Genomic DNA, 14,284 nt, shown 5'->3' on the forward strand with positions numbered 1-14,284 from the left:
ACAAGCCCAGTTACCTTTGCAAGCGCTTTGAAGAACCCTGAAGAACCAGATAGCTTGAGTATTGTTTGTCTTACTACATACTATATTGTACGTGCATTGTGTTTAGGTTAATACGTAAATGGCTCATTGGCCTTGGTGTTTCCTGCTCAGCAAACTGCCACCGAAAACAGCTTTTATTCTGAAGTGTGTTGCCGGAAGTCGCGTCCATGTCAGTTCGCGTTGTCTTGACTCGCACTCCTGGGTGACACATCTCCTCCTCCTCCTCCGCTCCGCTTCGCCATTGTGTGTGGAGCTCGGTGAGTGTTGAGTCCGAGGCAGCCGCGGGGACGATGGCGGAGTAGAAACAAACAACAAATCAGCGGACTAACGGCTCGTCTCTCCTCCATCTTCTTCCTCTTTCTCTGCTTCTTCTTCTTCTTCTCCTTCCTCCTGACCACCCGCCGCTCCGCTCCTGGCCTCACCGACGACACCCATGCAGCAGAGGAGACCCTGGACGGGACTAGCCACATGCGGTGAGTGACAGACCAGCAGCGACACCTTTAACATAGGGAAACTTGGCTTGGTGTGTCCTCAGCGGGGAGCCGGTGAGCCCGGACAGTCTGCGCGGTTTGTGTCGGAACTTGCGGACAGAAAGAAGAAAGCTGCTCGTGATAGTTCACTTCCTCTCCGCAACGGTACACCTTTAACCGCACAGGAACCAGGTTATAATTAGAAAAAGTGGCATTTTTCTAAGAGAGTGTCATAAGATCAGCCGCTCCTATCTCCGCTCCTGTGTGGAGGCTGTGGCCGTGGGCGGGTGCCTGGTGGCCGCGCAGGTGGCGGGGAGCAGCCGGTGGCCTGGAGGTCCCGGAGGGTCTGGAAACCAGCTGCTGCTCTGACAGCTTTATACTGGGCTCACTGGGGCACCCGCAGTGATTTACACACAGTAGAGTGAACTGACCGTCAAATGAGCAAAAGCCGGGCAGAGAAATGGCGAAAAGTGGCTTTTAAATCTCAGTACTGTTGTCTTAGATGGTTGTAGTGAGGGTGTGGGGGTCAGCAGTGACTTTTTCCGCACTTGGTGGATTGTTTATCCTCCGTGGTGGAACTTTAAATTCCCTTTAATGTTTTCCAGAGGTTGGCTCAGCATGTAGCACTCAACATTTCAGTGTTCTTTACAGTCTATTAAACATATCTGTCATGGGCTCAGCTTTTTGTAGAGTAAAGCAGAGCTGCATGTCATATTATAAGTGTGGATTAAAGCCAGACTGAGACTGTTGCATGCACATACACACAAACAGCCAACATATCAGCTGTTAAATGTGTGTTATGAACAGTAACTTAATTTTTTATCTTCAGCAATGACAAATTCATTTTTGTGCATTAATCTACCGATTATTAACTGGCAACATTTGGAGTTCGTGTCCTGCAATTTGTCGTTGCTTATTTGCCAAGTTAGATGCCCATACAATATATCAACATATAGCTAAAATAGATGTATTGTATAATATCAGATGGCGGCCCTGTTACTGATTAATCTATTATTGACTCTTTTAATTATCAACCTGTGTGATTCATAATTGGCCAGCAGTAGTGACAGATGGCTTGTGTAAGTTACCAAACTTCAAAGTGATGTCTTGAATTGAATTATCTTGTCTGATCTGCAGTGAAAAATCAAATGCAAAGGTAGTAAATGTATATTAAAGAAGGGCTAGAATTCAATTTGAGAAGCTGTAACCTACAAATATTTGCTTTTTTAATGTGTAAATTCCACTGTTTTCGTTTACAGATATCAGTGTGTTTCAGTTCAACACACCAGTTTGTAAAGCTGTAATCTTTATTACAAAGTCTTGAAATAGGGGCCACAAGAGGAGGAGAAGAAATGTGTCAGAAGTTTAAAAGGTGCATGTAGACAGTTATGTTTGAAAAAACCACAGATTCGCACCGCGTAAAATCAAGTGTTCTCGAGTCGTGTTTACACTGGTTGTGGTGACAGAGGTTGGCAGCTGGGGGTCAAAGGTCAGCGCGCTGTGTGCTTCCTGCGGTGGAGTCCAGGTTTAAAGGGAAGAATGTGGTCGAGCAGCAGTTTAAAACGTGGAGCAGGCGGAGTCACCGAGAGTGAGAGCAGACAGACAGACGTTCACTCTGCTCTCAGTACAATCAGCACTTTGTGTGTATTATGTAAGGCTTCGACATTGGACTCACGAACTCTGCATGATGCCAGTTACTCTCAACTCTGATAGAAGAGCGGCCTGCGGCTGGGAGTCAAGAATAGGATGATGAAGACATAGTGGGAGATGAAGTGCAGCTGTGCTACTTCCGTGTGCTGCTGTGCACATTAGCATGAATACGATATATTATTAGATAGTTAATCACTTTCTTGATAATCGTCATTTAACACATCAGTATTCAGCAGGTAATTCAAGTTTTGACCTGATCACCAGGTATGTAATTGCCACATGGGACAGGAGTGCACATACTTTTTTGCCCGTCAACCAATTAATTAACTGACACATTGTTGCAGATCTTCTTTCTGCACAGTTTCTGTATGTGTAGGTATATTCGCAGAGCCCCACCCACCCACTCCTTTTTGCAAGCCTCAAACAGAAAAACATGACAGTTTCCCATAAGCTCTATTCTCTATTTTCTCTAACATCAGACTGAAAGGTTTAGTGGCAAAAACAGAACGACTGACTGACTCATCAATGACTCGTGCAGGCGGCTCTGCCAAGAAACTGAAACATAAAGGCGTCTCAGTTTCTGTTTGACATGAGAGCAGAGAGATGCAAATGTTTTGTTTGCGTTTCATCTTTAAGCTAAAGTGACTGCTGCTGGATGCACTGTATATGATGACTCACACACATTCACACTCACACACACACAGCGGGGAATATCCTGCAGTGTGCCGAGGAGGCGGCAGCCGCTGCAGCACACACACAGGACTTCTCTGAGTAAAGTCCACCTTCACTTCCTGGAGTCTCAGTTTCCCTTTAAACACAGATCACAGTTAGCAGCAGCAGCAGCAGCAGCGTCTCATGCTATTATAGCTATACAGAGTTGTAACTAATAACACACAGAAATAAAATTTTGTGTAAAATTTCAGCTCATGCAAAGAAAAAATAAGTTCGCTTTCTTTTAGTGTTTCGTTGACATGAGAAGAACCAGAAAAATAGTGTCTTGTGCTAAAGGAAACAAAAAGCCTTACCCATAGATTATAGATTATAGATTGTGGCATTTAAAGAAAATATCCCTTTTTCTGTGAGCGCTGTAAATAAAAGCTCCACTTTAAACAGGTCAGTCAGCAGCAGCATGTTCCTGCATGTCAGGCTGAGCAACTTGGGCAGACACACAGACAGTTAGTTAGACAAACAGACTGTTTTAAACTGGTCAAAGACTGAATCCTGTTTTCTTTCCAGGAACCTAAAAAAAATCAACTGAAAAACAAAACACACAAAAAAAAAAACTCGCAAAAATTGTTTAAGCCAAATTTGAAACAAGTCTTTTATTCTGTTAACGTTCACAGTGAAGATCTGAATCCTCCACCACGCTGATAACACCTTCCACACTGGAGACACGGGAAGATGTTGGTCACTTGTTGTTGTGTTATTCAGGCAAAATTAAGCTTTTATCAAACAGTCGTACTTAATATAATTTCAAATCTTTGTCTTGTTGATACCATACCTGAGTTATGTAGGTAGTGGTACCAAAACAAGACCTTTAGATAATTAACTTTGAGGATTATAAATATGCTTTTCTGCAAAACCTTTTTTTTCCCAGTATTCAGAATTTGATGCAGGTCATGTAAACAGCATCTTCCGGCGGGATGTTCCGAATTGGGCCTTATTCCAAATGGAGCATTGTTTAGGTCTTTGGATGTACGCAGCACACTGTGTGTGTCGGTTGTGATTTTTAGCACAGTCTGCGACAGTCGGTTGTGTGTCTAGCCAACAGTTACCGAGGTCGGACGGAGAAACACACACTTTTAAACATTATGAAAGGTTTTTGGATGTGCACAAGTCTCACAGCACTGTATTATTTGAACAAATGAAGGAAAGCGGCTGTGTTTGTTGGTGAGATTCGTAGGATTATTGTCTTTTTCAGAATATTTTGTGCATGTGAACGTAGTCTGCTTAATTGAAAATTAAAACATAAAAATTAGCTAAATGTTTATTTAGGTCAAGATTTATCTGATTGAAGAAGTTTATACATCTGACCTGACATTTGATTCCTACTTCCAGTTCCTGACAGTTTGCGACAGTGGGTGCTTCACACACATTTTGGTCCATACCAAGAAAAGAAGCTGAGTTCTTTGTGAAGCAGCAAAGCAAAGAAGCAAAGAGCCCACGTGTCGTCTACCTTTGTGTTCCTGTTGTCACACAGCTGCTGAGCTGCTGTTTGTGTGTGACTGTAAATGACTTGTGTCCATAGTTGTCTGCTCATTTTCATAAAGATCTCCATCTGACCGTAAAGCTCATAAATCACTCGTGGTTCCTCTGCTCAGTCTCATCCCTCCTGCTCTCTGAATCGGTTTGTTTCAACTGAGCCAAACTCCATATTTAGTTGTTCTCATTGAAATATTTTCTGTTCTTGTTGTCAGACAACGAAACAACTAGAAAGTTCTCATAAATCCTAGCCGTTAGTCAGTGTTTCCTGCAGTGAGACGTCAGTATTTTTTGCTTGAGCAAGGTGACATGAATGCAGTTCAATTACAACGCGTATCATTTATTGAGGAGAACCAGGTTAACAGCTTTGTAATGTGATTTCCTCTTTACATGTTCATATTTACCAAAGAACCTGATCATAACTGTGATACCAGAGTGAATGGAAACACACACTGCAGCAGCAGCAGCCACAGTGTGCACAGGATGCAGCTCCTGCAAAGTCAGTAGAGAGGAAAGAAAAAACAGAAAGAAAGAAAGATGGCGGCCGGTGGTGTGCTGCTGGCTGTCGTCAGGATGACTAAACACTGAAGCCTGCTGAGCAAGAAAATTCCTGTGAAGGAGGCAGCTGCTGCTCAGTGAAGCAGCTCCCCACAGTGTGATAGTAACACGCTGGCCTCACTGTGTTAACACAGAGAGACACTGTCCTGCCGCTGAAAGGCCACAGGTTTGATACCAAGTGTCCGCAGTGTCTCTTCACATGTAAAGCCCCGCTCGCTGACAGTCTCCTGTCTTTGATCTGAGCTGAGAAAAGCTTGTTTTTGATTCATTTAGGCTCAAACAGCTGACTCACACACAGGGCCTGGCCTGTAGACATGTCACACACTCACACGACTTTGTGCGAAGCCAGTCTGTCGGACCGAGCGTTTGGTGGCCCGGTGTCCTGTCAGGTGGGAGGCTCAGTCTTCAGCCTGTGCTCTCTGCTGTGATTCACACCGGTCGGTGTCAATGATTCTGCCCACGGGTTAGTTTCTAGGAGACTTGCAGGTGTGTCACTGCTTTTATTTGCTGTCAACTGTGTCGGTCTTAATCAGTCTAGACTGATGAAGAAAGAAACTTCAGTAAACTTAAGTTTTTCAAGCAAAACTACCATACATTTGATTGAATGTTGAAGATCTGCTGCTTGTCTTTTTTCTATCTGATCATAAACTGAATATTTTTGGACTGTTGGTTCGACAAAATAAGACATTTAAAGATGCCTGCTTGAGCTGGAGAACTGTGATGAGCTCTTCCTGTGACCTTTATAAGTAAACAATTGTTAGTTTGTTAATAGTAAAGTGACCTGAATGTCTTTGGGCTTCGGGACTCACACACAACAAAGCGTTTGATGACATCACATGGCCTTCGGGAAATGGTGAAAGGCTTTTTGTCGTTTTAGAAACCGTTAATCAAGAAAATAATCACATGAATTGAGAATGAAAGTAATTAACTTAAATAAAAACAAAACACCTTTTAAAAAGTAGTCATGCTTTAAGGACAAATAAAATAAGGACAGCCAGGTACCTGATTATCACGTCACCTAGTCATGTGTTTGTGAGGTCATGGGATGATACTGAGTCTTCAGTCTGTAGAGCAGAGCAGAGCAGAGCTGCTGTAACACAACACCAACTCTGATAGTTTACTCAATGGAAAGGTATGTGAGTCCACACACACACACACATACACACACACACAAACACACACCTGACATGTCAGGTCCGATGACAGAGACTTCTGTTTTTTTCTTACAAATGCAGCATTTCTGAAACTATTTTTGGACTTTTACTTCATCAGACAGACAGCTGGCAGAGGGCGAGGATGGGGGAGGACGATGGGGGAGGAAGAGAAGACAGGAGACATATTTGAACCTCAGTCAGCTGATTCAAATCGGTCGTTGCCACAAGGATTCAGGATCACTTACGTTTTTATAGTTAGTCAGAATTTAAGTATCAATAGAAAAAAGAAAGACAGACATCATGTGCGTCCTCCCCCCGGCTATCTCTCCTCTATCTCTCTCTCTCTCTCTCTCTCTCTCTCTCTCTCTCTCTCTCTCTCTCACTCTGTCTGTCCTGTGTCTCTCGCCCAGTCACCTCTTCACCTCGTCCTCTCTGGCTGTCGCAGCAGATGGCCCCTCTGAGGGGCCTCTGGAGGGTTTAAAGTGGTGAGGAGGAGGGAGAGCTGATGGAGCTGATGAATAGTCATATATAAGAAGGTGTGTGTGTGTGTGTGTGTGTGTGTGTGTGTGTGTGTGTGTGTGTGTGTGTGTGTGTGTGTGTGTGTGTGTGTGTGTGTGTGCTTTCAGTCAGTCTCTGTCAGCGCTCTCTACCTCCTGTGGGCCGAGTAATCGAGAGGTCACAGGTTCAGATCCTCACAACTAACACCACCACAGACCTCCAACCCAACAGCTGCCCTCCTGCACGCACACGCACACACACACACGCACACACGCACATGCACACACACAAATGTGATCAGATTTAATACAAATGCAGATTATCATGCAGAATGTGGTTGGATCATTTTTATTGATGCATGAACATTTCAGCAGGAGCTTGATGTCGTTGACCGACTTCAGGCTGATTTCATGTACAAATCGTAAACCTTCAGCTAGTTGAATTTGTAACATTATATTTTATAAACCAGTCATAGTATCTCTATGTAAAATCTTAATCTGAAAAGTAACTACTAATTAAAGCTGTCAGATAAAAATGTAAATGTAGTGAAATAAAAAGTACAATATTATCATAAAAAATGTACTGAAGTCCAATACTTGAGCAGAAACTTGCAGTTACTTTCCACCACTGAGTTTTTGAATGTTGGTTAATTAGTATTTGTGAGGAATATTTGTGAATTTCTCTTGGAAAATGCGGCACTTTTTTACTTGATAGTCACCATTATGTGTTGACATGATATCTATTTCACCAGATAAAAAAAACAAACATCTTGTGGAACTCCAAAAATGTGTGCGTGTTTTGTTCAGTGTTTGGTCGTCAGGACGGAAGTCGTCTGTTTCCTGTGTTTTGTTGTTCGGGGAGTCAGAAGGTGTCGGACTCCCACCCAATCAGCTGACTGCGGCTCACATGGGAGCAGGTCAGCTGACTGTGAACACACACACAAACACACACACACACACACACACACACACATTTCTCATCACAGTTTGAGAGGAAGTCCCTCAGCTTCCAGCCGACCTGCGGCTCCTCCATCACGTCATCAGTCATGTGATGTGTGGCTCTTGTCGAACTCTTCGGTGTTTCTCAGCGTCGTCCTTCATGTCCTTCAGCTGTTTGCTGATCAGAAGATGTGGACGGTAACGTGTTTGCACCTGTCCGGCAGCTGTTCCCCTGTCAGATTTCCCCTGTCCATCAGGGACTTTCGAACCTGGGACTCTCTTGTCACATGACTGTCTGTGATGTTTAGGTGACCTCCAACATTCTGTTTCGTTTACTGTGTTTTTACAGAATTTTGCTCTGATTGAAATGTCTGATCTTGCTTCAGTTCCTTCCCAAATTAAAGGGTTTTTGGGGTTTTCCTGATCTGAATCTGAGCTTTAAGGAAGTGGTTTTCTGTTCAGATTGTAGAGCGTCTTGAGGCGAAGCTGTGATTTGTGATATTGGCCTATATACAGTAAATAAAATTGATTTGACGTTCTTGGATCTTTGTTGTTCTGTACAACATCTCCCTCCTTTCCTTTTGTTTCTAAAACGGCATCTTTGTTCATCTTGCTGGTAACATTGACTGTGAGGACAGCTTGTTATTTTATAAAAGGCTCAAACTGATTTTCAGGTGGGTTTCATGTCCCAACGCACTGTGGTTTTTCTGCTCATATTAAACGTTCACAGAGTTCACAGTTAATGACTTCAGAATATAATAATATAATAATAATATATAATAAAAATAATAATTCTCTGAACTGTTTCTGTCTCTGCTGCACAGATTTATGTTGGGTAACGGGGTGAAGCGGAAACTGGATGAGGGTGAGGATGGTTTGGAGGAAGACGGTCCTCCCCTCGCAGTTGGAGGTGCGTCGCAGGCGTCCTACACCCTGCAGCGCCAGACGGTCCTCAACATGTCCCTCATGAAGCTGTATGGTCCGCGGATGGGTGCCGACCTCGGCCTGCAGCGCCGAGTCCTCATCAACAACATCATCCGCCGCATCCACGACGACTTCAGGCAGGAAGGAGGCGTCGGCGCTCTCTTCTTCTCTGCTACGCCGCCTGTCCCTGCTGCCGCTGCCGCCCATGAGGCCGAAAGCTACCGACAACCTCCGCCTCCTCCCTCTTCCTTCAGCATCCTCTCATCGTCGCTGTCCGGATTGACGGCCCTGGACTCCTGCCTGACCCCCGCCTCGCTGCTGGAGGAGGACCTGCCCATGTTCTTCACCCTGCCGCCCTCCTCCTCCTCACAACACCACCACCTGCACCACTCCCTGAGGCCACCGCCGCCATCACCCAAAGACAGCTTCTCGTCCGCCCTGGAGGAGATCGAGGAGCTCTGTCCTTCCTCTTCGTCTTCCTCCTCCTCCTCCAGCCCACCGTCACCTCCTCCATCTCGGGTTGTGTTTGATGTCGTCATGAAGGAGGAGGGACGGGGCTTTCAGGAGGTGGAGAGCAGGTTAGAGAAACCCTCTCCACCTCCTCTTCCCCCCTCACCGTCCTCCGCGGGCTCTTTCCTGACTGACTTTGCCCTGGACGACGTCCTCTTCACAGACATTGACACCTCCATGTACGACCTCGGCCCCTGCCCACCCCCATCGGGAGCACAGCCGTCCAAGATGGCCCCCGTCGTGATGGCCGACGACCTCGTCCGGTCAATGTCCGGGTACGGTTCCGCTGGGGCCGGCACCCAGAACCAGCCTTTTAAAATGGACCTAGCTGAGCTGGACCACATCATGGAGGTGCTGGTGGGCAGCTGAGAGGACAAGCAGAGTCGCCTCAGAGACACGAGGAGACTTTTTAGAACTTTTTGTTCATTTTGTACAGTTTTAACGTTACAAACGTACTTCACAGTGGCCTTATTCTGGAGGATTCATGCTGCTGTGTGTAGAGTTTAACATCGATGAATTGTGAGAACACTGATTCTGAGTCCGTTTACTTAGATCTCCTGTATTTCATCTGAAATCTGCTCCTTTTATTCAACAAAGCAGCTAGATGGCACCGTAGTGCTAGAGCAGACAGATCTAATCTAATGCTAATGCTATCCATCATGATAGCATTATTTTATCCCGCGCTGACAACATTTTAGCCAACATGTAAGCATTAGTCAGTCACAAAAGCTTTTTAATTTTCCATTTCTTCTTTCTTCTGTCAAGTAGAAGGTCGAAGTCAATGGTGCAATTTTCTAATTTCACCAAAATTTGAACTTGAACTTGTGGATTGACTTCCATAGAAATGTACCGATTCACTGCAAAAAATTGCCATTTTAAATGCTGGAGTGACCACTTTAATGTGTGAGGTCACATTTGATGAAAGATTTACTGATGGCTAAAACATTTACCAGCATCTTTAATCTCTGAGTTTAAGTATTGGAAGCACGCGGTCATACTGTGCTACACACTGAGGATCCACCATTAGAATAATCTCCTCACAGAGGTGAGCAGAAACACAAAGAAGCTCTGTCTTTGTCTTCCAGTCAACTCAGGTGAACTCCAGGTTCAATAACACCAATGTGAAGTACTGTCCTGTTTTCTACCGCTGTCCAACAATTGTAAGAAACAAAGTCTCCAGAGACTTATCTACTGTCTGTGCATGTTTTTTACAAACGAGGAAAGAAATCTCAGCAGCATTTATGAAAAACAAAACAATTCAGTGCCTTTTTAAACCTCCATCACACGCTCACGTCTTGCTGTTGCTCGTCACGTAGCAATATGAATGCTGAAGGAAGTTTTATTCCAGAACGCAGTTTAATAACCTAAAATTCATTGTGTAATATCTTTAAAATCTAGCCTGCAAAATGGATTTATTTTGTCAAAGAGTGTGTAAATGTGGAGCTGTTAATCTATTTGTTGTAGATTTGTAATAATGATTGAGAAGTCTGCTGTGCTTCTGTATTCTTCTGATTGTCATCAAATCTTATGAAAAGAGCAAGACCAGCCACATGTTTGTCTGTCAGGCTTTGGCGTTTGTTTTGTCATTTTTATCGGATTTGATGAGAAGAAAAATATAGAAAATCACCAGACTTTAAATTTCTTGTTTCAAACTAAATTTATCAGCTTTCTCTGTTGAGAAATCAGGGTCACAAAAATGACTGCAGCCGTCTTTAGCTAGTTTGTTGCTAACTATCAGTCACACTTCCTGTAGTACAGTTTATCAAAGCTGCTGTAGCTTCAGTAGCACAAGAGGACCAAAATCTCATTGGTTGAGTCAAACCGTGATAAGGATTGAACTAAGTTAGCAAAAACAAATTAGCTAACTGTAAATCAAATGGGATTTATTTCAGTACATATTGATTGATATATAAATGATAATAACTTTAGTTTGTGGTTCATGCTTATGGCATTAGCATTTCAGATAACTAGCTTAGCTATACTTGGCAATAGCCTAATATGGCTTTTATGAACCTCAAAAGTTAGCATGAATAACTAGCTACAAAGAACTTGTGGACAGCCTGTAACTCTGTTACAGTTTTTACTGCAGGTGCAGTAAAACAATGAATTTTTCGTGCACATTGTTAGCTAGTAGCCACGCTGACCAAGTTTCCATTTTAGAGGAATAATGAAGCAGATATCAACTTTGTGATAGAATCTCAGGTTCAAATAACAAAGATGCACTTTTACTAGCTTGTGAACATTAGCAGTGTAAACTAGCAAACACAGATCTGTTTGTCACATGAATCCGCTTCACCAACTAGACATTAGCTAGCCTCTGTGCCAGCTTGTATTTTGGGAAAAACTCATTCCAAAAATATCATCAGTTGGAATATTCATAAGAATGAACTGAAGCCAGGCAGCTCCATTTAAACACAGACCATCTTTACTAGCAGCTAACTTCCCTCATTTAGGGAATGGAGAGCTTTTTTTTTTTTTTTGCTAACAGTTTACAAGCTAACCTACTTTATTTAGTATGGAAAAAATCTCTCTTTTACTAAAGGAATAGTTTTAATAAAAGAAAAGCACTTACTTTAATGTCTCTGTGAGAAGTACAGAGCTGGGGTCAGGAGGTGGTTAGCCTAGCTTAGCATAAAGACTGGAAACAGGGGGAAACAGCTAGCCCGGCTATTAAACTTCTTCAGCTCACTGATGAACGTGTTTTTGTTTAATCTGCACATAAACAGGAGTGGGAAAACAACAGTTTGTAGTTTAGTGGGAGCTCAATGTTCTGTTTCCTTGACATCGTATCATCATCTTCATCTGGAGATTTTAATCTGGAGCTTCAGTCAAATTTTGTTTGTTCGTACTCACATTTATCTCTGTTTGACTCAACCAGTGAGATTATCTCCGACTAAAATAAACATTTTAAGTGTTTTACTTCAAGCAGGAGTAAAAATGTCACATCTGGAAAAGAATAAAAAAAGCAATTTAAACTGTTCATGTCTGTATGATCAGCTGAGTTTAAGGAAGCAGAAGTTAAACTGCATTAATGGAGGTACGAATGTCTTCTTTTTAACCCACAGTGGTGATGATACCAACTATCAAATGTAGGCTTTCCCTTCTATTAGAAACAACATAGAACACAACTCTTGTGAATTATTTATTATCTCTCAGCTCTAGTGTATATTTATTGTAACTTTGGACACTAATATTTTGTTTTGTATAGAACATAAAATGTATTCTTTTTATGGATAAATCCACCAAAACTGACTTCTAAGTTGTTTTTAAATGAAAAACCCACCAATTTTTGGGTTAAAAATGTTGAACTCAGAGGTAATTCTTGGTGGAAATCTCTCTATCTCTTTTATCTCTATAAGATTTACCATCATTTAATAAATGATAGGAGTTTTTTTTAATACTATGTGATATAGTTTAAGATCAGCAATGCAAATGCCGTCAATTCAACTTCTGCCATTGCTCTATTGTGTGTGTGTGTGTGTGTGTGTGTGTGCGTGCGTGCGTGCGAGAGAGAGAGAGCGTTTGTGTGTGTGAACTTCAGAAATGGATAAACAGTGAGCCAGCTTTTTTCTTCTTTTTTTAAACTTCAGAATCTGAACTCCAAAATCTTTTTGTATTGTTTTGTTTCTTTGTTTCTGCAATCTTGACCAGGATTTCTAGCTCATGGAGGGTTTTAGAGTTGTTGTTCATGGATCAGGTTGATCAGACCGCATCAATCATGTCCTGAGCATGATTATTGGACCTGAATCCAGATCTGCATTCTTTAAATATTCATCTCTGTGTCTCCACCTGCTGGACACAAGCTGTAACAGCAGGTTGTCACACCATTAAAAGCTGTGTCCCAATGTCCCAGATACATACTAATGGTATACAGTATGTGTAATGTGTCTTTATATATTCTATTTTTATATATATTTCTATCTGTATCTTTATAGTACACAGTTTTTGTGTCTTCATACTTGACTGTTTTATACGAACAGAAAATCACACAATCAAACTGACATGACCGGTTAAACTTCACCAAGTGACAGAAAAATGGATTTAAGATTTAATTCTTTTTGTTTCTTTGTTTTCTAAGACCTTTCTTGTACTGGCTCACTACCTTCTATCATTTCTTTACATTTTTTACAGCTAAAAGACACTAAAAATCAGGAAGTTTTGTCACTTGTCCAGTGTGAGCACACTGCTGTGGATCAGTATGTAGTTCAGCAGAGGGACATAGTGATGTCTTTGCAGATACAGTGATAAAATACAAACATTGCATACTGTTGTTCATGTAAAATAAGACCTGTTTTGTTTTTAAATCTTACGTCAGCTGCATCAGCAGAGTGTCTGTCATCTTCGCTCTATAGTTCTAAATTTTACCACATAAACTCAGGTTGGTCTAATGAAACCCAGATCCCTGTTTTTAATCCAGTCAGTGATTTTTAACAACTGGCTCTCTGCTGTTTCTTCAGTCTTCTTTGCTGTTTTGTTTGCGTTTTCTTCCTTTTCCATCCAGAGAATGAATGATCGAATGACTGAAAGGTCGTTTGGACCCAAATTCATCAAACCAAATGTTGTTCTTCTTTTGTGTTTTGTAGCACACGCGTGGCTCCTGGAGGTTTTTTAACAGAAGGGTGAATTTATGTTTGTCTTTACATGAATTTCTGCTTCACGCTCGACCTTGAATCTGTGCCTTGTGCTATGCAATATGACATTTTTCTTCAGAGGATTCTATTTGAATGTGTGAGATGAGGATTCAGCTTTTCTGGGGGCGGAGGGGTTCTACTTTGGTAATTTTATTTTCTACATTAAAATGAAAATGAGCTCATCTTTGTCTTTTTGGTCATTTATTTTTCATCTTTGTCTCCATTTTTTACAGAAGCCAAGGTGAGATTTTGTAGCCCAGATCTCGACTTAAAAGGACAAAGCAACAGTTTAAGAATAGTTCACTCCAAAATAAGTGTTAAAAAAAGATCAATCTGTGTGGAGCCTGGACTGTGCCATCAGAATGATTCCAAGCCTGGCTTCCAGCGAATTGGTCGATACAGTTTTAAGAAGTTGAAGGAATCTAAAACAAAGTAGTCAGTAAAATGTAGTGTCATTACTAGTCTGACTTTCAAATTTGCATTTAAATGACGCATTGCAAAGCTATCTATATATATGCCATTTCCTTATTCCGTTTTAAATGTTAAATTAATAGTACGATTAATACAGATCTGTTGTGACATGAATATGATCAGCAAAAGACAAAATAAGGAAATGTAATTATTGTCTTACTCTGTTTTTAATGCATCATTTAAATTCAGTTTTAGTTCATCTAAAACTGGTGAATTTAATTAAATATGCTTAAACATTT

At 41.9% G+C, this 14,284-nt stretch overlaps 1 protein-coding gene across 1 annotated transcript; it reads left to right on the plus strand.

The window, feature by feature from the left end:
- Positions 1-296: 296 nt before the first annotated feature.
- On the plus strand, positions 297-13,757 carry LOC121604864 (SERTA domain-containing protein 2-like). The gene is made up of 2 exons (XM_041934502.1): positions 297-512; positions 8,334-13,757. Exons 1-2 carry the CDS (start codon positions 508-510, stop codon positions 9,310-9,312), a joined length of 984 nt encoding a protein of 327 aa, XP_041790436.1. The 5' UTR covers positions 297-507; the 3' UTR covers positions 9,313-13,757.
- The last annotated feature ends 527 nt before the right edge of the window (positions 13,758-14,284 follow it).

The sequence above is a fragment of the Chelmon rostratus genome, chromosome 3 (assembly GCF_017976325.1).
Source record: "Chelmon rostratus isolate fCheRos1 chromosome 3, fCheRos1.pri, whole genome shotgun sequence".
Classification (NCBI taxonomy): domain Eukaryota; kingdom Metazoa; phylum Chordata; class Actinopteri; order Chaetodontiformes; family Chaetodontidae; genus Chelmon; species Chelmon rostratus.